Here is a 25,473-nt window from a genome sequence, read left to right as displayed (position 1 = left end):
ACTCTGGTGGCACTACCTATACTACCCGCCGCCTTGCCCGCATAGATTTTAAATTTGTGGTGAGGTTCTTCATCTCTTTCATCGATTAAAGCATTCTTCACCCTAAAGCTTTCACCGAATATTCAAAACTTTCCCCTCTATTTCATTCCTTTAGGGAATGATTTTAGAAAATCGGTAATAATATTATGTATGTGTGGAGGTAGAGGAACTGCTGAACACACATTTCTTGCATAAACTAGCTATCAAAGGCGGGTGAGCAAAGAAATTAATTGTTTCAGTTCATTTATGTTTATTACCTAGATAAGATTCTGAAGACAACATTTGATTTCTAAAATGACGAAGTTTCGTTACAGAATTTTCCCTTTTAGGCATAAAAAAGTTATATGTAAGGACATACCTGCAGCTGGCTGGGAAGGCCCAGGATCTTAAATTCCATTAACCCTAATTTAATCTAAATCGGTTCAGCAATTTGAGTAGTTTCACATTCATGAATAATTCATTTAAGTATGGATATGGAGGTAGGTATAGAATGGAATAAAAGATTTACTTAAATACTCGTACCTAAAAAGTTTTTCGAATCGTCGGACGGGATTCCTCGGTGGTCTACTAGTAGGTACGCAGGACAAAATTTATTTGTTTTAAAAAAACTTAGATTTCGTTGAAGAAACGTATTGCTAATGAAAATAATATTACGGAATGAAATAGTAATGTATGCAACACTTACAAAAAGCAGCCAATCCAGCTCCGAACGCCAACTGCTGGTGCGGCAGTAACAGCGGCCGCGGGCACAGCTGCAGCGCTGGCGGCCATAGCGGGCCATCCTGCCTGTCACTACCAACTTCCACATCGGACCCCGACTCGCTACCTCGACTGCTAACACTGCTGACCTTCGCCTCACTGGCCTCACCGCCCTTAGGTTCTTCAAGATGACCGTAAATGCGCGCGAAAAATTCGCGTGGTGACGACGGTCGTGGGGTCCGAATTGTAGTCTCAGGTTCTTTTGCCTCACCCGACATTTAGGAATTTTTGGACTACTGATCACACTTTACGTTTAAATTTAAAATATATCGGTACTTTTTAACTTTTTGATTTGTTCAAATCTGACGACATGATTAGGAAATGACAGAGTATAACAAACGAGAACAATTAAATTTATTTGCAGTTTTTAAACTTGCAGCGTTAAAGCTAAATTGGCTAAGACGAGGCTTTTCGTAAAGTTTTTTTTTCACCACGTCATTGAGGACATTTTAATGGAAAGCACTTCACACGTGCTATTCGAGCACCTCAGACACGTGGATTGACCGAGAGGGCTTCTCGCGTCAGGTGCGAATTCCCATCATCCCTCAGGAACACGCCACGCCCCCGACACCCCATCTCACTCTTGATAACAGGAAAGGGGTTAAACGGCCCAATCAAATATAAGATACTCGTTTCAGCTCCGCCCTAAAAAGGCCGAACTACTGAGTTTTTTTTATTTATATCTTTATGGGTTACTTTTTATTTTTCAGCCTGTCAAATGTCACACATTCGTGATGAATCAGATCAGAGCAAAAAAATTACAAACATAAAAGAAAGATCAATGTTAAAGTGTTTTACAGTTAACATTATGCACCAATATGCTCCAGCTTTCATCGTAGTTTGTATCTTGTTGTGTTTGTCTTTCAATTACACGTTTCCTCTTCATAGGGAAACGAAGGAGTGGTACTCGATTGGTTTGAGTTCTAATCGTAATCGTAAGTTGTATTCAACTTTCTGAATTAATTTGCTCTACCTTTACAAAATCAAATGGCTTTAGGAAGCCCTCTTATGTAACATCCAACGCAATTTTATTCATAGTGGTAAATAATTATATATATTTTGCGTTACACGTAACTGCGCCATTCAGCACCCGCTCTAGCCCTGGACCAAGGTAGAGCGAGAATGTCTACATAGCTTTCGCACCTGTCAAAGTAGCGTAATTTTATTTTGCACTGGAAACTGAAAAATTGCGCCTCTTGCTGCGCTATCTGGCGCCTAGCTAGAGCAAGAGGAGGGGGGCTTGAGGTAGACCTCAGAGCCGGTGCTGGCACCACTGGTTTAAATAGAGTTGGGTTCGACCTCCACGGTACAGTGAAGTAAAAAGACCCGTGATACTAACACGTTTTCAAAATAGTTGTAATGGTTAGGTTAGGTTAGGTTAGACGTAAGAGAGTTCTAGGATAGATTGTAGCTTTTACCCAACCAAGGTAAAACCCAAAGCCAAATGTGTGGAAGGGGTTTACGATTAGATCATAACTTGAGAGAGGATCATAAGAGTATAGGTAGAGTCATTCACGATGACGCGTGCCGTGGTTCTTATTACAATGTTATTAATGTCTAATTTTGTCAAAATCACGCGTTTTCGTGGATGGCGATGGCACTAGGTATATATGAGATTGAGTACATGAGTAGGACTTTATCTACATACTTAGGTTAACATCGTTATCCTTACAAGTCTTGGTCCAGAAATTGTTACGTCAGGCAATGATTCTAAAATTGAGGGCTCGGATCCATATTAAACTTTACAAGATTTTAATTTTACTTATAGTGGTATACTTTTTCAATAAAAAAATATGTTAAACAAATTTAATACCCCCAGGTTCATTAAAATGCGATTCTAACTATCGTGGAACCACAGACCGGACCAAAAAATTTACTTTAAACGATCCAACCGAACTCAGCGAAACCAATACGCTTCAGAATTACACCGCCTTGTACACGAACAAACCTACAAAGAAGAACAAATTGAGCGACGCCGACCTTCGACAATACGAACAGTTGGTCATCATGAAGAAATATCCCTACTTGGATCTAAAGGAGCTAGAGTTGAAATATCACCCGTCATCGGGAAAAAATGTACGCCAGAATCCGAAATTCGCGCCCGAGCCCGAATTGGGTGCTGGTGAGCCTGGAATTTGCGAGTCGGTAGAAGAAGGTCCCAACGTGGAAATACACAATCGAGGCTCTCTGGGTTCGCTATTCCTCAACCATCGAAGCATGGACAGGGAGTCATAGACGCCAAGAAAATAGCCGACACGAGGCACACTGATGACGTTTTAAAGTTGGCGAAGAAGTCGTCGCGTATTTTTGATAGTCTCAGAGATGATATTAAACAGTTTGAAACGAAGAAAAGCAAAATTGGTGCCACATGATTACCAATGTACCTACCCATTATGTAAATAAAGCTATAACATCTAGAATGTGACTGTATCATAGTCTTTTTTGCCACCATATTCAGAAGACAATTTTTATTACAAGCCTTTTATTTCTGGTCTCTTCGTCTATTTTAACTAACTATCTAAGTATTTTAAGTTTTTAACTAAGGAAGTGGGGTGTGGCGGTAGTATTTGTATTTATGTGATTAGTAGTGTACCTAGTGTTCTTACAGTGTAGAGGGGGGAGGAGCTGCATTAAAACACATTTGTTGCATAGACGTAGCTACTATGGGCGTGTACACGTAAACAGGGCGCTTGATAGATCAATTTCCCAGAATCTTTATTTCCTAGTCGCAAAAATTCCGTTCGCATTTTTTCCCAAAAAAATTTTTTCCCCAACATGCGTTTTTGCTGAATCTTATTTTCTCAGTCGCGTTTTTTCCTAAACAGAATCGACACAGAAACATACTTAGGTAGGATTAGGTTATGTTATGTCAAGTTTGCATCGGCCCGTAGGGCCAAAACTACGCAAAAGTAGAAAAAACACTACTGTGAAAATAAGCTTCAGTAATAAAACATAGTGTGAAAAAAAACATTCGGAAAAAAATGCGAACGGAAATTTTGCTAAGTACTTGTTTTGTTATTCTGGGAAATTGATCTAACAAATCTCTTCCTTTACATACAATCTCTGCGAGTTTTTTATCGCCAGTGCGGATACTCATATGTGTTACTTACAGAATTACGAAAAAAAAAACCGCGCGGAAAAAAGTGCGGACAGATCCTTAGATTTAAATTTTAAATTTGTTTCGGTTCGGAAGTACGAGTATGTTCAGTGTTCAGCACAAGCTTACAAGTCGACTCCAGTCGCTGTTATTCTCATTGCTTCTGACAGTAAGATGACACATTGACGTTAAGTTGATGACAAACAATGACAGGACAGTCGTCAGCAAAGAGTATGTAATGTCAAAATGTATAGTATAGGAATGTCGTCCGTCAGTCGTCGTCCGGTCCGGTCAGGTTGTCGGTATAATTTTACAAAGCGACACTTTATCGTATTTATCAATCATCGATTGCCAACCAATCTAGCCAATTGAAACTACCATCAGTTTCACAGCGTCTTGTCTCTATCGGTTTTTTAATATAGTAAGTTTATTACAGGTCTACTTTTGACTGACAAAACTAGGATTCCGATACAAAGTAAGTTATTTATTGTTATTTATTTATTACTTCTAGCAATAGTTACACTTAACCACTAACTTAAAGAAAATACGGACGCCAGATTAAGGTTTTAATCCTTATTATTTATTAGGTAATCCAAGGTAATCTTAGCTTTCAAAGTTTTATTTAAATGCAAATAAAACATCTTAATTATGTTGCAGGGTATTATGGAGCTCCAATACAAAGTACAAAACTATGATTGGGGCAAACTGGGTAAAGACAGCATGGTAGCCAAATTACTATCCAGTGCGGACTCTAGTATTACTATTGATCCTGACAAGCCATATGCTGAGTTGTGGATGGGGACCCATCCAAACGGACCTTCACTTATCATTGAACGGAATGTATTCTTGTCAGAGTATATCCAAGACAATTTGGATGCTATCGGGCCAGTGGTAAAGAAGAGGTTTGGTGTTGCAGTGCCATTTTTATTCAAGATCTTGTCCATAGGCAAAGCTTTGTCTGTTCAAGCACATCCGAATAAGGTATTTATTTATTCATTTACAAGTCATGTTTAAATTATAAAATTTAGTTATTAAGATTTTGATGACTGAAGTTTGCATTCATCGAGTCTTTCAATGAGGCTGGCATAGTCACAAAGGTACACTCAAGCCTCAAAAAAAAAATTTAGAAAAAAAAAGTTTGCATTTGATGAATATAATAACATAACTACAAATAAATAATAATACAGCCATAATTAAATGACTAAACAATACTTGTTATCAGTAGGAGTTCCTACACATAATGATAAGTTAGCTCCAGCTAAGCATGTAGACTTGTTAATATTGTTTGTTTAGGTTAGATAAAGTAATATTAATGAAACTAAAAAACTAGGACAGCTGGAAATACTTTTGTAAACTCCTCATGTTATTCAATTAATTGTTATTGGAAAGAATAACAAGACTAGACCATGCAATCCATGTCTCCATGATATTATGCTGACTAGTACAGTTTTGTCACACTATTATTATTATTATTATTATTGTTAGCCTATTCTGTCCCACTGCTGAGCAAAGGCCTCCCCCCAATACTTCCACTGCTCTCTGTCACACTAACCAGATTAAAATATTAAATAGTGTTAATTGGTTTTACAGGCGCATGCTGAGGAGCTCCATGCAAAGTTTCCAGATTTATACAAAGACCCAAACCACAAACCCGAATTAGCAATAGCATTGACACCGTTTGAGGCCCTGTGTGGATTCCGACCACTCCGGGAGATTCAAAACCATCTTCAAAGTAAGTTTGAATATGATTTTTTAATTAAGCTTAATTAAGTAGGTAAAAAAACCTTTAGTCTCGTTTATCATAAGTAATGCAATTTTATGAATATGAAATAGAAAAGACAACCTTAAGTTTTGCTCTGATCCTTGTCCTTATCTGAACAGTTAGGCAATTACTGATAGAGTGATTTATAACAAAGTATTATGTATCGGAAATAACGAGAGAAATTGGGGAGCTCACGCGTCGTACATACCTGACAAAACCAGACTGACGAAATGTGAGGGTACCCTCTTTTTCCAATACACTACATGCCTTTCTCGCGGGATAGTTCACCAACACTAAGTTTTTGGCAATCACTGATTGTTCACTAATACTATTTATTATACTGTTCAAGATAGTTCACTAACACTAAGTTTTCAGTAATCACTAATTATTCACTATACTACTTAAGGTAAACTTGTCCGTTGCAAGCTCTTACACTACTTATTCTAATACTTGAATCTTATTTAAGTCGACTCATCAGAGTCACCAGTATTGTTAATATGAAACTGCGACTCATTCTTTTGATGATCGCCAATTTATACCCTATGGTACAGTCATCTGCATTTAATATCTGACACATCCTACCGGCCCTAGAAATAGACTTGTATCAGATATTTTTGCAAGCTCCGTTGTGTCAGATATTAATGTATGTGGCTGCACTGAGTAAAGCAGAATCTTTCAATTGACTGACTCACATCAACAATAAAAATATATTCTTTGATTTCAGAATTGCCAGAACTAACCAAGATATTACCAGAAGATTGTGTCAACACTTTTCTAGCTCACAAAGAGCATGGGGACAGCGGCATACCTCTGAAACAAGTGTTCAGCTCCCTGATGACCTCTGATAAAGCTGTGATTGCTGCCAGTTTAAACACCTTATGTGAACGGTTGGAAAAAGAAGGTATTTTAAACTCAAGTTGACAAGGACTTCATGAATAGTTTCGAACTACTTCGGTTTCTATTTGTTTTTTTAGGGTTCTGGAGCCAAAATGGCAAAAACGGAACCCTTATAGTGGCTTATAGTTTCGCCATGTCTGTCTGTCTGTCCGTATGGTAGAATAAAAAAGTCAAAAAAAATTTTTTTAGGGTACCTCCCATGGACGTAATGTGGGGGTGATTTTTTTTTCTCATGAAACCCTATAGTGTGGGGTATCGTTTAAAACCATTAGAAGTTTGCTAGACGATTTTTCGATTCAGTGATTTGTTTGCGAAATATTAAACTTTAGTGCAAATTTTCATGAAAATCGAGCGTCCCCCCCCCCTCTAAAACCTAAACTGGTGGGTGGAAAAATTTGAAAAAATTCAGGATGGTAGTAAGTATATTGTATTGTATTGTAAGTATTTGGGCTCCACAGAAAACCAGCGTTACTGCACATAATGTGCGGCAACACATGCTGAGTGGAGACCCTTTTTGGTATCCTGCCGTGTCACCTAGTAACATAGTTTTAGTGCTAGTTCTAGTCTTAGTTTTAGGTGGTACATTTTGGAGCCAAAATAAACTTTTCTTTCTTTCTTTCTTTCTTTCTTTATATCAAACTTTCAAGGAAAACTATAACGGCTAAGTTTGCTTGAGAATTATTAGTAATTTAAGACTATATAGCAGCCTAAGGTATAAAATATACCTAAACTTGGAAGATTCTGTATAAAACACGAAATCCTTAGAAAAATATTACTTAATTTTTTCGAAATGGCTACGGAATCCTATTTTGGGCGTGTCTGACACGCTCTTGGCCGGTTTATATTATTTAGAATTGCCTGGCAACTGACATCTGACTTACCTCATGTAGATGAGGCCGAAGATGTAACTCACTGTTGTTGTTTCTTATGTGCAATCCTTTACTGGTTTTTATAGGTTGTAGATATAATAGTTTTTAATAGATCTGTGTCTTGGAATTATTAGTCAATGGCGTCAAAAACCATCCTATTATTTTTTCCATAAATTTTGGGAATATTTTGAACAATCGGACATCTGTGTCCGGAATGTTAACGTCGCTCGTGACTCGTCGGCTTTCTTCATTTTCCTTAAAATTCAAATGAGAAAGAAAAACAATTTTTTTTTGAGTTCCTTGGTAACTGTTTGCAACATTAGCAATTTTTTTTAAGTATGTAGTTCTATTTAAAAAATCCGTTTGTTTTCAGAAGAGGGAACCCAGTCGGCCCTTTCCTTCCCGCTGCTCCGCCGACTGCACTCGCAGTTCCCCGGTGACGTAGGATGCTACGCGCTTTACTTCATGAACTACCTGCGACTCCGCCCTGGACAGGCCATATTCCTCAACGCTAACTTGCCGCATGCTTACTTAAGTGGAGGTAATTAATTTAATCAGGCATTACTTTGCTCATGTGAAATTTTTTATTTAAAATATCTACCTACAGATTTAATGTAAAGTCAACATTGTGTCGTAGTAGCAGCATTGTATTAAAATTTAGTGTTGTAACAATTTCAGTTTCTTTGCAATTTCATTTAAGTTTAACTTATTTCACTATAACTGAAGTCAAGTCCTAGTTTTTTCAGTTTCGCAACAATTTGTTATTTATTACCATTTCAGTTTCGTTATGGTAGGTACCTACAGTCAAGCTTAAAAGTAGCTTAACTCCTTAGTACTTTTTCACATAAACCAAAATACTGAGACAGTTTGTAATGAATCAAAAATTATGATTATGAAAACAACGCCAATGATGATGTACTAAATTGTTGAGCTACTTTGGGCTTTGACTTTCCACCCATAACATTTCTGCAAAGAAAAAACATGTGAAAATTCCAGTAAAACAGTGTATATTTAATACCTCCAGTTTCGTTTAAAACATCACACCAAAACTTTTTTTCAGACTGTGTGGAATGCATGGCATGCTCCGACAACGTGGTGCGAGCTGGACTCACACCCAAGCTGATAGATGTTCCTACCCTGGTGGAGATGCTCGACTACAGCAGTTACTCTTTGGACCAGCTGCTCTTCTGCCCGCAAATGGAAGACTCCAACAGTTGCATCTGGCGGCCGCCAGTACCTGACTTCGCCGTTGTTAAGATTAGGGTAAGTTTGTATCGTGCAATAGCCTATTTGTGACACCGGTGGTTGTGAAAAACGGAATTTGGTATACATGTGTAAGTTGGATAACTATGCAAGCATAGTCAACAAAAAGTACTATAATATTACTTTGCTCACCTTGCAACAAATATATGTATTCATACAGCACTTCTACAGTGTCAGAATAGACAAAAAACACAAACCCAACTATCACCACACTGACACGTTTCAAACTCAAAGAGATCTCATCCTCAGAGCAACAACCGCTCACCGTGCTACCAGACGTTAGACTGTGAGATGTTAGAATTGGTTATAGTCCATCCGCAAAGTAACGCCTGTTTCGATAAATTAGGGTCCTATCGAAAATACAAACTGGAACATAGATGCACAGAAAAACCAGAAAAATAGACTAAAATGGTCTATTAGACTAAAATGGTGTATTTTTCTGGTTTTTCTGTGCATCTATGTTTCAGTTTGTATTTTCGATATGGGTTTTACGGGATGACCGTAAAAGTAACAAAATTTGGAGTTGAGATAAAAAATACAAAAAGACTCCAAAAACCAATCTTAAATAACAAAAAGTATAGTCAGCAAAAAAAGCTTGTATTAAAAGAGAATTTTGTAACAAAAACTTATATTTATTTATTACATTTTCCCAGGTGGAAACAGGCGACAGCTACAACACAGCGGTCCGGCCGAGTCCGAGCCTGATCATCATAACCTCAGGGTCCGGAGAGGCGTGTGACACGGAGCCAGTGGCCGCTCGGCCCGGCGTCGTCATATTCCTGAAGGCTAGTCGCCAACTGACGCTCTCACCAGCTGCTGACAGTCATCTTGAGGCTTACCAGGCCATATGCAATGTTTGATGACTGTTGTTAGTTTATTGACACCAAGCATCTTCTTATACGTGTGCCGTTTTCTATTTGGCGCTCAGTGTGTCTGTGTCCTTTAGTTTCTTTGATTAATTCTGATATTACTTTGCACAGATCCACAAAAGTAGCTCACTGAAGTTTACTGAAGCTAGTTGAGAAAGCAAGATACGAGTAAATACGAACTTATCCGACAAAATAGGATGGCGATACATTATTCACTTGATCTGTACTAAACTTTGACTTTGCAAATGCAACGTGTTTTCGTACTAATGGTACAGGAAGATTCTCAAGAGATTTCACAGAGGAGCTAGTTAAAGGGTTGTAGTAGTTCTTTAGTCTCATTGTTACATTATAAACAGGGTAAGGAGAGTTGTGAATTTCAACTAAAGTCGGACCTGATAAATGATCTGGTCGGATTCTGTAATTCTGTCTCCACTCAGCTTCAATAGTTTTGCACCCTTTCCGATTCGCCGTGTAGGAAAAGGACGCATAAGTGACAAGCGAGAAAACGGTGCACGAGTTAGATGTTTAGTGGCCCTAGCCAAGACGATTACTATCGTAAACTGTAAGTCTTGCAAGCGAATCCATCCCGCTCTTGCACATGTAATAGAGAGACAGAATTTCCTAGCGTTTATGCTACTAGTTAATGCGAATTGTCTATGACATCAGAAGAGCCAACGAGGCAAAATAATCGATGTAAATAAATCGCAAGGTGGTAGATTTTTTTGACATTGATAAGTGCTTGTTATAGCCTAAATTGAATAAAGATATTTTGACTTTAACGCCCAGCACTATTCCAAATTGAACTATTTGCCTAAATTGTGGTAGGTTCGAACTGATAATATTGACGCAACGTTCGGTGATTTTCATATTCTCGAGACCCTGTATCTGTAATGACAAAATGGAATTGTATAGATAGTGTTGTCATTTTATTCTGTATACGGGCCCTGTTTATCAAAATAGTCGGAACGTCTATTACAACTTGTAATTTACAGTGTTTGATCGTGATAATTAGTTTTCTTTAGTTCCGTATTTTTTGATAAACAGGCTCTGGTATATTATGTATTACTTGTTGAACTTGTGTGCGTGATTGCTTTTGTGATGTGTCCAATAGAAAAATAATTATAAGTTTAAAATGAGATTCCATGAGGAACCGTACATTATTAATTATTATTTTCTTTTGAATTTGTGTACAATAAAAAAAATAGTTTTTACTAGTTAAAAGACATAAAATGTTTGCCGAACTAAAGTCTGAAATGTCTGCTTGTTGTGCCTTATTGTTGATTGTTCAAACAAGACTGTTCGAATATTATGTTTTTAAAATATAGGTAAGTAAAATGAAATTGTTTTTTTTTTTAAATCGTAACTCCTACACTAATTATCACCTGTATTTTTTGGTAACTACTCATTTATGAGACTGCTTTAGTTTACGCAGTATTTATATGACAATATATGTTAATAATAAGCCGTGGTGGCAGAGTGGTTTGACCTATGGCCTCTCAAGCAGAGGATCGCGGGTTCAAACCCCGGCTCGCACCTTTGAGTTTTTAGAAATTCATGTACGAAATTACATTTGAAATTTACCATGAGCTTGTGAAGGAAACATCGTGAGGAAACCTGCACAAACCTGCAAAGCAATTCAATGGTGTGTGTGTGTGTGAAGTTCCCAATCCGCACTGGGCCCGCGTGGAAACTACGGCCTAGGCCCTCTCATTCTGAGAGGAGGCCTGTGCCCTGCAGTGGGACGTATATAGGCTGGATGATGTTAGTAAATAATATTGAATCACAAGACAAAGTGATTGAACCTTGTTTACTACTTTTCGAAAAGGCCCCTCGAGTCTACATGCCGTATTTGTGTGACGTAAAAAACGGTACTACAGTACAACCAGAATGTTAATGTCGCTCTTCGTGTTGCTGAAGAAAGAAAAAGAAAACTGAGGGGCTACTACGAAACTCGAAAATCGAAGTGCGTATCCCACCATCCCTTTCATTCGCGTTTAAATGACATAAGCGCTAGCGCGACAGCAATATATGAAGTTCGAGTTTTGCACTTCGTAGTATAGGGCCAGTTCTTTTGTTTCAAGTTCCGAACGATATTAGCAAACTAGTTTTAAGTATTAATCGATTGCTTTATGTCCGCCTTCAGTGGAAGCAATCGCTGCGAACGGAGGCCTATAAGTAGTAGGTATGTGAAGTCTACTCTCTTTGGAATTGGGTGAGGTGGGTTCGCTTGGATTTGGATTGGAAGTAATAGATTTTAAGTTTTTTTTCTCATTTTTAACCCCCGACGCAAAAATAGGGGTGTTAAAGTTTGACCGGTCTGTGTGTGTTTGCTCAGAAACGGGTGAACCAATTCGGATGCGGGTTTTTTTATTTGAAAACAGGTTTTCTAGCGATTGTTCTTAGATATGTTTCATCAAAATCGGTTCTGCCGTTTTTGAGATATTAAACTTTGTAATGACAATTTCGGGGGTTTTCAACTTTGCTAAGTTAATTAGGTTATACTATTACAATACGGTGCGGTATTTGACCGTTTCTTATTTATTTAGGCGGTTCTCACACGTACCGGTTCCGTACGTACCCATTCCAGCGCTTTTTTCGTGTTAAGCAATAAGCAACAAACAAACCAATAAATTGTGTTATAACATAGTAAGGATTATCGATTGGCAATGATTTGCGGCTGCGGACGGCTAAGCCAATTTCACGGTATTCGACTCCGGGTACTTATTACAGGAGCATTGCCCAAGAATACGGAGATTCACCGCGAGAGAACGTAGAAATAAGTAGGTAGGTAGGTACCTACTTAATTGATTGATTCGGGTGTTACTTTGCGGAGATGGACGTCGGGAGTGGGGTGCGCTTGCACGCCAATAAAATACGCAAGATGAACTAAGATACAAAATAAAACCTTTTTTATGTAGCCCGTAATATGTCGCACTGCTGGACAACGGGTTCTCCTTTCCTCCGCCACACCGCCACTGAACACCGCCACTGAGCATGCCAATCGAACTGAAAAGTGCAAAGTCGTCCCGCCATCTCCTCTCGGGCCTGCCTCTGCTATGTGCATTACCTAAGCTGCTACCTTAACTGAACTGCGATGTTCAATAAAGAATATTTGTACTGTATCACATTTTTTCAATCTGTGCAGAAATCTGTGCAGGCATTACCACAAAAGACTAGCTCTAATTAAATATTCGACTCGCATTTTGAATTCAGCACAACTTTTTGCTACTTTCGAATGTTATTACCACGGTTGCAAGATACAATACTCTTACCCTCGCCTTTGACATCGCTGCAGTTTGTGAAAAACTTAAATTGCATTTGTTTTTGCAATACCATTTTTTAACCGGTTCCAAAGAATTCAATTTCATCGAAAGTTCTTTCACAAAACTCATCTAAAAAAACCCATTTCGTTTCACAAAACCAAAGTAGGTAGGTATGCTAGCGGCAGTCTTCTTGTGTAAAAATGTTACGAGCGGAACTAATTTGATCTTCATACAATTATATTCATTTAGCAGCCGTAATCAAATGAGAAATGTATGACGGGAGATGCGGTAAATGAATCGAATGTGTGAATGTTTCTATTTAGGTGCAGATAATTACAAATACAATGGCTCTTTATTGAACACCATATAAACAGTACAGAACACAAAGGTAAAGTAACTTGCAGAGCCGGCAACGCACCTGTGATACCCCTCGAATTGCTGGTTTCCATGGGCGGTGCATTGCTTTACCATCACCCCGTACTCTCACGTGACCCGCGATAATATCTGCCGCAGCGGATCGTGCGGATCTGAAACGTCCTACCGGCCTGATTTATTTTTTGCGACTTTACCTACTTATTTTTCGCTTTTCACACAAACAAACACACACATCACGCCTGTATTCCTCAATGGGGTAGGCAGAGCACACGAAACGTTACCGCTTCGGAGCCACTTTTAGCAATTTTAGGTTTTAAGTTTGACAAAAACGGTACCTACAATAGTGACAGGTTGCTAGCCTGTCGCCTACGGTACCTTAACCTTTTTTTTTATTCGACTGGATGGCAAACGAGCAAGTGGGTCTCCTGATGGTAAGAGATCACCACCGCCCATATCCTCAGTCGCCTCTTACGACATCCACGGAAAAAATTGAGAGGTGTAATTCTAACCCGACACCACACGGGTCTTTTCAATGTAACTAAATCTAGGTTACAAAGCTTATTCTCAACTGCTCATCATCTTTTACAAAATATTGCTTTTCCCCGATGCTGGGACGTTGATAGTTGAGGAGTCCTACTCCTATTGCTTCACCATCAGTTCCATTCTCATACTACCTACTTACCTACACGATTCCTGTTCCTATTAAATGATATTGTAACGGATAACTCACGTCTTAAACCGAGTTTAGTTCGACATGTTCATGTCATTTAATATGAGTGAGTCTCACGGTAGTTTCATGTTCTAAATTTCTGTTCCTATTATTTTATTAATCTTCACAGGCACAAATTTCGTTCAATAGACTCGTGAAATTATCATGAACTGATCTGTATTTACTTACCTAAATTTCTAAGCGAACTGCATCGAAAAGCTACTTGTTCTTATGTCTTTACCCATTACATTAACGTAATTCAGATTAATTTCCAATTTAGCTTGACTGAGGAATAGAAGTAACCTGTAAATTCTTTTCGGCCGTAGATGGAAATAAAATTGACACTGCCGACTAAAAGGACTCATTTGACGCGCTAGCCGCTCCACAACTCCTTATAAAAATGTTTGATCTCGTTTAGCCATCTCTTACCATCGACGGATATGTTGCCATCAGTTCGGGCGTAAAAAATGACATTACGACATAGCTTGGCACACCACGCACCGATACCTAATTGCCAAGTTAATTCTGAGCATTTTTGATATTTACAACGTTCATACCCTCGTTATTATAGTTATTACTCTAAATACGGACCAATTGATACATTTCAATACGTGGCATGCCTTTACTTACAGTAATAAATTATCCGTCGAATTCAGTTCAATTTAATTGTTTGAAAGGGTCGCTTGAATGACTGTCCAATCCACTTATAACGTGCCTTATAAAGGCTTGCCGCGGCGTGGAGTTGTCTAAATATCGACACATGTGTCAGCATGCGTTTCGATTGCAACACGCGTCCAAGAGATTTCAAACTGCAATTCAAGACTACGAGCACGTTTGCTAATTGCGTCTCCTTTCTTTTTATGATACCGGTAAAAGAAGAAAGAACTTAAGTTCACTTATGTTAACTTAAGATCAATCGATCATACATTGAACGCCAGTAGGTATTCAATTAAAACTCCACATTGTGAACGGTCAACTACTTAATGTGATTGGTCGATCTTGTACATGTCCGCTTCACTCCGTTTCAATAGAAGCATACCTACTCCATCCAAACATAAAACTAACAAAGTAAAATGTAGATTAAGTATCTACTTTTATAAATTGAAAGATAAGCTACTGTGGGAACAACGTAAAAACCGAGCGATTCCGCGTTATTTCGTGTTGCCTTATCTTCGCGGAAAATTTGCATTCGCTTCGACCAAAGAGGTATTGTAATTAATAGGACGGTTTCATAAGGCCTTACCTAATTTTGATTCGCACAGTTACTTTTCGGACGCGATGTAACGCTTAAACACCGGTTGCAGACATCTATTTAGTTTGTAACCACAATGTAATTGTTGCTGAATGTTTAAAAATAAAACAAGATGATTGATCAATCTGAGTGATTAAACTCCAGAATCAGCGAGTGCGACAACTCAGGAAATCGTGAGAGTATAAAATATAGACATTAAATAAATAAATAACAAATAAATAAGAAAGAAAGAAAGAAAGAAAGAAAATACATTTAATTATAAATATAATAATATTTATAATAATAATAAATAAATATCACGGGACAATTCACACCAATTGACCTAGTCCCAAAGTAAGCTTAGCAAAGCTTGTGTTATGGGTACTAAGCAACGGATAAATATAATTATATAGATATATACATACTTAAGTATTCAATTTAATATTAAACACCCAAGACCCGAGAACAAACATTCGTATTTTTCTTACAAATATCTGCCTCGACACGGGAATCGAACCCGGAACCTCAAGCTTCGTAGTCAGGTTCTCTAACCACTAGGCCATCCGGTCGTCTAAGAAGAAGAAGTATTAAGTTAACATTTAATGAGCTGCCGATATTTCCACGCACCTATCAAATGTCATGACAAAAATAGACACTGTATGGATTTCCCCAAAACAAATCAGAACAGCCTAAGAGCAAGGACCATATATACCATATTCACCTAGGTAGATCTTGTCTTCAGAGATCAAGTTCAGCATAAGGTTTACCTACTTAGGTTTACTTGGTCAGTTAATATATCACGCATTTTACCCTCCTATTGGTGTCAAGGGTCCTGTGATATTTATTTGTTTATTATTTTGAAACAAGCGCAGTTATATTTCGTATCCTTTCAATGTCTCCGATGTAACGACAATGCTCACAGTATGGGGTATGATTGTTTCGAGGAATCAAATCACAATTTAGGCTAAGGCAACAGCACAGACCACGTAAGTCGACAAACCTCTTGTTACAAAATATTTGATTGCCGATAGGCAGATATCGATCTGTTAGTATACAAATACCTGTTTAGTATAAGTATTAATTTGGCGGCTTTGCTTACGTTACTACTAGGGCTATGCGGTATTGGGCTTGATGGCAATACCGGTATTATTCCGGTATTCAAATTTTGAAAACCGGTATCCCGGTATTTCGGTAATTTTTCGGTATTTTCCATATTTTCCCTTTATTTTTCTTTCTTTCTGTATAAGTCTGTTGTTTTGTTGAAATATAACCAATATACATGAAAAGCAAGATTTAATAAACTTCCCTTTTAATGAGCAAGTATTAAAATAAAAAACTTAAGTTGTTAATTGTTAACTAATACTTATATAATATGGAATTGGATTCTCTAATTCTTCGGTGAAAATTGTTTCACCGATTATTAGTTCCAAACCAAATTTTCGCATAATTTCTTTCGCTTGTACGAGGCTCATTAAATATCCAGTTCAAGCTTGAAAGGTCTCTACTGATGAAATCTACGCTCCGTCCGGAACCAGCTCAGCTCCAAAACCCCCGAGAGCTTTCAGCTCAAACTTCAAAACCATTTCGAATGCCTAGATAGCGACGTGGACGATTACAACGACGGGTTTGTGGAAGCTGTCCATACGATCGGATCTAACTTCTTCAAAACCCGCCGTACTAGAACCAATAAGCTCTCGCGCTCTGGCCTTAGGCTCATGCAGGTGAGGCGTGAGATGCTGCTACAGTCTTCTGGTGACTCTTAATTGTCGCTATCAGCAGTTCAATAGGCAGATCTCAAAACCTCTGAAGCGCGATGTACGCCGATTTAATACTAATAAATAGCATTGAAGAGGCTATTGAGCGTATCAGAGGCTCTAAGGTGTTTACCAGGGATCTGTCTGTAAGTCAAAGCCGGTTAATGAAGTTGAAGACCGACGACGGCAGAATCATTTAAACCAAACCTGAGCTGTTGGGGGAAAACGAGAGGTTTTTATGGATAGCGACACGACAACACAAACACCCGTCGAAAATCTAGCTAAAGACCCGAGGGCTAGATTAACCCTACACTATCACGAAGACATCCCAGACGTCAGCCTGTACGAGATTAGTATGGCCCTCAAATAGCTTAAGAATGACAAAGCCCCGGGTGACGATGAAATTACAGCCGAACTCTTGAAGGCGGGTGGTAAACCAGTCCTTAAGGACTTTAAAACGCCATTTAGTTCCGTCCTCCACCAAGGGGGAACACCGAAAGCATGGAACAGAAGACAGTGGTGGTGCTCATCTTCAAAAAAGGTGATAACACCTTGCTGAAGAATTATAGACCCATCTCACTTCTGAGCCATGTTTACAAGCTGTTTTTCAGGGTCGTCACAAATCGTCTCGCAAGCAGGTTTGACGATTTCCAGCGTCCCGAACAAGCCGGCTTCCGAAAACCTATAGTACCGTAGACCACATGTACGTTGCGGCAGGTTATACAGAAGACCGAAGGGTATAACTTCCCCCTTTGCCTTGCATTTGTGGACTACGAGAAAGCCTTCGATTCGATCGAGACTTGGGCTGTGATGCAGGCTCTCCAGCGGTGCAGTTGACTACCGGTATATCGAAGTGTTGAAGTGTCTAGTGTCTGTACAAAAACGCCACTATGTCCGTCCGATTACATGACCAGAGCACGAAGCCTATTCCTCTGCAGCGGGGAGTCAGACAAGGAGATGTGATCGCTCCGAAACTGTTCACCGTTGCATTGGAGGATGCTTTTAAGGTTCTGGACTGGAAAGGACGAGGCATCAACATTAATGGCGGGTACTTCACTTGCCTTCGATTCGCCGACGATATGTAGTCATGGCTGAGACCATGGAAGACTTCAGTGCTATGCTCGCCGACCTCAGCAGTTTCCGACCGAGTTGGCCTAAAAATGAACATGGGCAAGACGAAAGTCATGTCTAACTAATGTCCATGTTGTCCCAACTCCCGCAATAGTCGGGGGCTCTGCGCTCGAAGTTGTTGACGACTATGTATACCTGGGACAAACGGTCCAGTTAGGTAGGTCCAACTTCGAGAAAGCTTACACTACAAATAAGCAAAGCAAACTTGTGCGCGGTAAATTTGAAAGTAGATTAAGAGGTAAGTAACTTCAAAAGCCATAAGTCTGAAGACAAGTTATTAAAAGTGCTTTCTTGTTTGAAATTAAAGTCGACTATTACTATTTTAAGCACAAGTCAAAATACCGAAAAACCGGTTTTGTAGATATTTAATACCGGTATTAAAAGAGGCGAAAAAATGACCGGTATCCCGGTTTTTCGGTAATACCGAATACCGGTATCCATGCCCTAGTTACTACATCTCGATAAGTCTGCAGTTGACAAATGATCGCTCGTGGTTTGCATTATGTCGAGATACGTAAATGGGTCAATTTTACCGACCGTGTCAATTTTCGATCTCGATTTGTCTCATGTATGTATAGGTACGTACTCGTACATATTAAACTGAGCTATTGTAGATAATGTTGACATTATAGACGGCTAAGATGAAGTACCGCTCACACCAATAATTATGCTCTATTCTAGCCCACCCAGTAGATTAGAACATGCAATTTAGTTTAACTATGCTCGCATTTATTTAGGCGTATAAAGCCATGGGTAAAATATCGTTTCTCAGAACAGAATTAATTAATTTACTTACGAGTATTTTCAATTATGCAATCTACGAGCTCTATGGTAAATATAATAATACCTATCTATCTATATATTTAGTCTCTGTCCGATAATTTAATGTCAGTTCTCGAAGTCACATAGGTAGCTACGAGTACATACTACATACGAGTACTTCCAATTAAAGCACTATCGCTAAGATATTAAACAAGATTAAGCACTGTGACTATATTTAGACCATTGAGGGCATTTAGACAATAGGTCCTTCATACTCTTTTTACATATGTCTGACCCGTGATTGGCACTTATCTCACTTAATGAAAAGTGCAGATGAGGCCAGAGGCATAATCTCATCTGGTTCAGTAACAGCCTATTCACTCCAGCCTTGTAGAGCCTTATAGCGAATTCCATTCCTTAGCTGTTCGCACTATGAAAGATGAAGTAAACCGCTTCGTGCGGACTAATGGAATATTAAGTATACCTAGAAGGTTGAAGATGCTCCCCCCGCTTGTATGTCCATTGGGAAAATAGAGATGGACGAATTAGACCATGTAAGCCCTTTAGGTATCTTAACTCACCAAAATGTATTAGGTAAAAAACAGACAAACAAGCAACTCCGCGACGGTGTTCGCGGCTATGTAGCCTGTTCCCGATGGACGGACTATAGCACCAATAAGTTTGAAGGAAAACCGCGCCCAACCCACACATACTCGTATGGTAAAGAAACAATAGAATGGAGTTTAAAGACAATTAATAATTCTCATTTTGCATCTCAAGCCTAAACAAACATTTCAACGCCCCGATTATCAAATGAAACCATCTGGTGTTGCGATACTAAACTCAGCCCTACGAATGCAATTTCGTTCTCAAGTCCTAGTTAATCGCACATACAATCTCGCTGTTGCCACGGTTTAAATCAGCGGAGTAAGTAAGATTACGAATGTACACGGATAGGGGTCACAGGCTATTTCAGGTTCTCATGTAAATATGACACTTATATTGTTGCTATTTATTTATACCTAATACAATTTAGAACCAGCTTTTAACCAAAGAGGTGGTTAAGCACTAAGTGTCGAAAACGTACATAGTAAGACCTCGCCACGACTTCTTTGCCTGTAGGTAGGTATACGAGTATATTTTAAATAAATAAATAATTTATTAAACGGTTCAAAAGAAAAACACTTTTATATTTTCTTATATACTTTTTTTATACTTTCTTAATACAAAGATAACATCAACCGACTATAACATCTACCGTGCATGAGGCTTTTTTACTGTAAGGTAAGTATATATTTCCTACTAACACACACACACACACACACACACACACACACACACACACACACAATACACAGTCATCTTCGAGAAATACCAAGTACCTAATATTGAGTAAAGCGTGCTATCACGTCGTTGAAATTATAAATGTTACGTAAATATACATTTATATATCTGTCTTAACATCACCGCTTTTCTCAGATCGATGATGCCGAAACTACCGGTTGCATCAGCGTACAAATCTGATTAGATTTGTAATCTCCGGTTCAAGTAGCTGTAACCTATTAAACCTTATCAATAGATGCGCAATTCGCGACAAATCTCATGAAAAAGCCTTGGTCTAGCTCTAGCTCACTCAACTTACTTAACACAGTTATATTAACTGTAGATAGAACTCAGTAAAAAGGTTTTAGGTCAAGCTTTGCGCGTGCGCCGTTCTGGATTTCGCAATGCGTCTAGACAATAAACCAACAGGGTATGTAGATGTATGGCCGCAGAAATCGTTGAGAGATTTGTCAATACGAGTATGATTTATGGACCCCATGGCGAAGACGAGCCGAGGTTGCGGCTTTGAAGTTAATGGAAGCGATCTTATCCCTCCGTGAAGGAAACTTATCGGCTCCGTGCATCGACACGCGCTGTGCCGACCCTGGCACTGGCAGATACACACTTTTGACAGCTCCTCATGAACGAGTCAATGTAAGATCTTATCGGTGATACTCTTAAGCTGATGCTGAAACGGTCTAATTGGGGACTGGCCTAACACCTCCGAGCATGTGTCGACTGTTGACTTGACTGGCATTGCACAATGAGAGCATTAGGTTTATACGATCGATATCATTACTGTGTGCATGTTCCGAGCATACGGTTTCGCAACGCTCAAAATAAACGTCATGAACCATCACAATAACCTCAAATTAAATTTCGGATATTGCAAATTGCAAGAGTTAAGATGAGTTAAATATAGGAATTTGAAAACACTATCCGTCATAAACTAAGATATTCAATTAAAAACAGCCTCTAAAAGTGTTTGAATTACTTTTATGATTAATTGATTCCTTAGTTAGATCAAAGTGTAGATTTAGGCGAAAATGATTTAACTTTAATTCCGTTACTTATTACCCACGCACGCAATTCATATTAAGTGTAATGGAGTAGGTGCTTAATAAACGCCAATTTAAGCAGTCAGCTCCGTTTACGTTTACCCAGATATCATTATTTACTTAAGTACCAACTTATACCTACATCTAATAGGTAACACGTAAGATTTGGTTAGGTGTCACATTATGGGTTATTCAAGTATTATGTAAGCCCGAAAGGGGGGTGGGGTAAGATACCTAATTCAGTCAGCAACATTAATAAAAAAATAAATTAATACACTTGATTAAAAATTATATTTACCTACACATTTATGTTTTTTAAAACTGTTTGTTACCTAGTTTTGAAGACTACAACACCATAACCAAATACGATCAGCTTAAAAAATATACTATTGTTTACGTAAACATGGGGGGGTGGGGAGCTTAGAACTTTGCTCACTTTTGCAGGCAAGGAGGAGAAGGGAGTCAAAAACCTAAAATTCTGCTTAATGATACTTCTCTCACCAGAAATCTGAACCTACCTACAGCAACCTCATAGATACTAAAAACCATCTTCAGTAATTATTTGATTATTCTGTCTAGCGTAATTATAATAAGTATTAACATTACATAATTAATTATTTCAGACAAATTAACCTATTCAAAGAATGTACGAGCTTTCAATAATGGCGGGCTGTGGCATGCGCTATTGTGAATAGCTTTAGTAGAAGCCAATTAGTCTGCGTTGTTCAGGCGACCTCGCCAGAAGCCTAAGAGATCAGGGTTACTCTGCGCCAGGAATTTTGATGATTACCAGTTTAACAGTTAAAAATAATTATTTTTTTCGATCGTAAGTTTTTGTTTAATAAATATTTTGTAATGACTAAGAGCGTTTGCTGACTCTATTTTTTAGGATTTGTTGTAGAAAGAAAGAATCCTTATAGTTTCACTGTGTTCATGTCATCTGTCTGTCCGTTTGCGGTTTAGGCTAGAGAATGTTAGTGCCAGGAAGCTCTAATTAAAACGCGCAGACAAACTGATAAAATAAAATTTTGAAAGCATGATTTTTAGCGTTTCATTGGATAGGCCTTTCACAAACCAAACATAATAGGGTCGCAAATATGAATCTAGAGCACATTTTTCTTAGGGTCGTCCGCTCTACTAGCTAAACCGTCAGCTTGAAAAATCTTGGAGAATAATTGTAATGATTGGTACAGTCACCAGCACCACAGCGGAGCGTGCATAAATACCGGACACGTCCTTCCGGCCCTAGAAATAGAGTCGTATCAAATATTTATGCACGCTTGTTGTGTCAGATATTGGTGCTGGTGACTGTACCACCAAATTTACCTAGGAAGGAAAAGTGTCATAGTTTGTACTCAGTAAGCTTTACAAGATAACAAGTCAGAGCCAAAAAAAAACAAATATTTGCCGTATTAGTACGAAACCGTGGTGCTTGGTCCAACATGCTTTTGGCCAGTTTTTATCTGTTAGATTTGTTAGATTGTTATCCAAACTACGAGTACTTATTTGAGTAGGTATCCGTGTCTAATTCAAAGTCAATGCGATCACTTATGAGAACTTAAGAATATTGCAAGTTAAAGAAAAGCTTGTAAAATGCCATAATTCTACCATCTATTGTTTTTGAAAGGCAGATTCTTCGTTTCATCAGAATTAATGTTCGCGAAAATGGCTGCCAAATTGTATGGCCCTAGGCGGTCGTGCGGCGACTTGCGCAAGCGCATCAGATTCGCCCACAGGCGCGCCCGCGCCTGCTTCCCGCGCGTGGGCTACATATGTGGACACATACGTATCAGATAGACTATCACAGAACTAACAATTAGAGGAATAGAAATGTCACGCGAGCTAAAAACGCGCCGGCTGTGCGTGTGGCTAAAAAGCCATATATTTATTTTTTCACACTCTGTAACGAATTTAACTGCACGAAAGAATGGATAAAAAGATTATAATATTTAATTGATGAATCAATTTACTAACATGTAGGATCATAAAGGAGAGAACAAAAAGTGGCATCATCATTTTTTTATGGACGACCGGATGGCTAAGTGGTTAGAGAACCTGACTACGAAGCTTGAGGTCCCGGGTTCGAATCCCGGCCGGTGCAGATATTTGTATGAATAATACGAATGTTTGTTCTCGGGTCTTGGATGTTTAATATGTATTTAAGTATGTATTTATCTATATAAGTATGTTTATCCGTTGCCTAGTGTCCATAGTACAAGCTTTGCTTAGTTTGGGACTTGATCAATTGGTGTCAAGTGTCCCATGATATTTTATTTATTTATTTATTATTATGGGACACAATTGTGGGATTGAATTGTCCTTCTCCTAAACTGAGCAAAGCTTGTACTATGAGTGCTAGGCTAGGCAGCGTATAGACTCATTTATAATAAATAAATAATATAGGTATATATTAAATATATATACTTATCAAACATCCAAGACTCTAGAATAAACATTCGGGTTTTTTATACAAATACTATCTACGCCGAATGGTGCTCGAGACCGTGACCTCAAATTTTATAGTCAGATTCTCTAACCACTAGGAAGAAAAATTGTGGAAGAAATTAAATACAGGCGATAACTTCTATTCTATTCCTCCCATTATTAGTTCTATGGTAGACCAGTACCAGTACGTACCTATCTAATAGACTGACAATACATATGTATTTCAACCAGATTAGTTACTCCATTAATAATTATGTCCTTTTATTGGGCATGCCAGGGGCTAAAGATTAGGGGATAAAATAAACAATCGTAGCTCAAGACTATTAAATACGGTGAAATACGATACAGTGGCCGAAGCTGAAACACGGACTACAAAAGTAAAAGATGCAGGCTCGTTTCAATCAAAACAAGCGTTGGTAGCGGAGCGGAGTACCAAGGTCATTAATTAGTTCATTCATAAATAACACATAGAACAAATACATGAACAAATAAATAACGCATAGAGGCAATCGTTATAGGGTATCTATTTAAAAACCTTGCCACAGCAATCTGTTTTATTCCATTAAGTTTCACATATCAGTGTTCGCCACTGTCTCAATAGTTGCCACCTTTAATTATTTGCCAAAATAAAGGCAAGTAATGTTTGCTGTCTAGCCAAAATCAAATATTTCGAAATGGAACGTTTCGTTCGAGAATCCACAAGGACTCCGAGCTAACAATTAAACTTACATACTCATTTCATTGATATTCGCAATGGAATGTGATGAGTCTACACTTCACTTTTGAAAGTAAACAAACCTTAGGACGCCTTTGTTCGAAGCTGAACACGGAAACTACGTTACTTATTGTGTCATCATGAGAAGATCGTTACATGATGTTCATGATTGACCATGGCGGTTTGCCTCATCAGCGGTACAAGGCCACAGATCATGTATTCGCTACAATCCGATTAAAATAATGGTTCGCATTGCGTAAAAACTGACAATCCGACGCATCGAGTGAGCTTGATCGAGCAAAATTAAATAATTAAGTCGTTTCTTACGAAGTTCAATTCCAATTTTCGCAACACTACGCGAAAAGGGGCGAACAGTGGCGTATTGTAGTGGGAGCGGGGGGGGGGGCAGCCCGGGTGTCAATTTTTGGGGGGGCCGACAGGCGGCCAATTCCATAATAAACAATACTGAATAATATCTACTTAGATAATGATATATTTCACAGTTTTGTTGTACCTACGATTCGGACCGATTAGACTGAGCAGGAAATTTTCTATTACTTGTATTGTGACTTTGTGACGAAATCGGCTAATCCCCGTTCCATAATTGAACGGTATAATATTGAACATCTTGTACGAGTATGCTACAGTTTTTAAAACCTAAACAAAAGGGCGGCAAAATTTTCTTCCGCCCCAGGCGGCTAATATCCACGCTACGCCACTGGGGCGAACCCATCTCTTTTCGTGGGTGTCGTAAAAGGGGACTAAGGGAGTTAATGTAAGAGTGAACAGCCAACTACGAACTCTGAACCCTAGTATTGCAGTGCGGAAGGTAACGGGAACCCATCACACTATTTACCCAAGAAAGTCGTTATGAAGTTCACTACTGGCCCTATACTAAAAAGTGCAAAATGTTGCCGTCCCGCTAACGCTAATATAATTTAATACGAGAGTGAGGGACGGCACGATACGAACTTTGATTTTAGAATTTCACAGTAGCCTCCCTGATCCTTAACCGACGATGACCATGACCACTTTGTCAAGAGTGTAGTGACTTAGAAGAGAGTATGTGCTTAAGGATAATCTTCTTCCTTCGAATAATGCCATTTTTAGTTCATGGTACACAATGGCACACATGGTAAGTATATTATGATA

The 25,473-nt window shown here is 38.6% G+C and overlaps 2 protein-coding genes across 3 annotated transcripts; both read left to right on the top strand.

Annotated features, from left to right (window-relative positions):
- Positions 1 to 1,519: 1,519 nt before the first annotated feature.
- On the top strand, positions 1,520 to 3,033 carry LOC141434497 (uncharacterized). Its single transcript, XM_074096918.1, has 2 exons — positions 1,520 to 1,733; positions 2,618 to 3,033. The coding sequence occupies exons 1-2, from the start codon at positions 1,580 to 1,582 to the stop codon at positions 3,031 to 3,033; spliced, it is 570 nt and encodes a 189-aa protein (XP_073953019.1). The 5' UTR covers positions 1,520 to 1,579.
- A 733-nt stretch (positions 3,034 to 3,766) lies between these two features.
- Positions 3,767 to 10,895, top strand: LOC141434113 (mannose-6-phosphate isomerase-like). Of its 2 annotated transcripts, XM_074096399.1 has the most exons (7): positions 3,767 to 4,370; positions 4,553 to 4,876; positions 5,486 to 5,627; positions 6,382 to 6,558; positions 7,797 to 7,964; positions 8,484 to 8,686; positions 9,340 to 10,895. In XM_074096399.1, exons 2-7 carry the CDS (start codon positions 4,559 to 4,561, stop codon positions 9,544 to 9,546), a joined length of 1,215 nt encoding a protein of 404 aa, XP_073952500.1. In that variant the 5' UTR covers positions 3,767 to 4,370; positions 4,553 to 4,558; the 3' UTR covers positions 9,547 to 10,895. The 2 variants fall into 2 exon arrangements, with proteins under 2 accessions (XP_073952500.1, XP_073952499.1); XM_074096398.1 differs by lacking the exon at positions 3,767 to 4,370 and having other exon boundaries at positions 4,544 to 4,876.
- The last annotated feature ends 14,578 nt before the right edge of the window (positions 10,896 to 25,473 follow it).

This window comes from Choristoneura fumiferana, chromosome 13 (assembly GCF_025370935.1).
Source record: "Choristoneura fumiferana chromosome 13, NRCan_CFum_1, whole genome shotgun sequence".
Lineage (NCBI taxonomy): Eukaryota > Metazoa > Arthropoda > Insecta > Lepidoptera > Tortricidae > Choristoneura > Choristoneura fumiferana.
Note: the sequence above shows the minus strand (reverse complement) of the source record. Positions and strands in the feature narration are given on the sequence as shown.

What these genes read in the sequence shown, in the direction of transcription:
- LOC141434497 (XM_074096918.1), top strand. Translation starts at nt 1,580, where the DNA reads ATGTTAAAGTGTTTTACAGTTAACATTATGCACCAATATGCTCCAGCT. An exon ending in TTTGAGTTCTAATCGTAATC is followed by an intron (nt 1,734 to 2,617) that starts GTAAGTTGTATT and finishes TAATACCCCCAG; the next exon opens with GTTCATTAAAATGCGATTCT.
- LOC141434113 (XM_074096398.1), top strand. Translation starts at nt 4,544, where the DNA reads ATGTTGCAGGGTATTATGGAGCTCCAATACAAAGTACAAAACTATGAT. An exon ending in TTCAAGCACATCCGAATAAG is followed by an intron (nt 4,877 to 5,485) that starts GTATTTATTTAT and finishes TTGGTTTTACAG; the next exon opens with GCGCATGCTGAGGAGCTCCA. An exon ending in TCGCCGTTGTTAAGATTAGG is followed by an intron (nt 8,687 to 9,339) that starts GTAAGTTTGTAT and finishes ACATTTTCCCAG; the next exon opens with GTGGAAACAGGCGACAGCTA.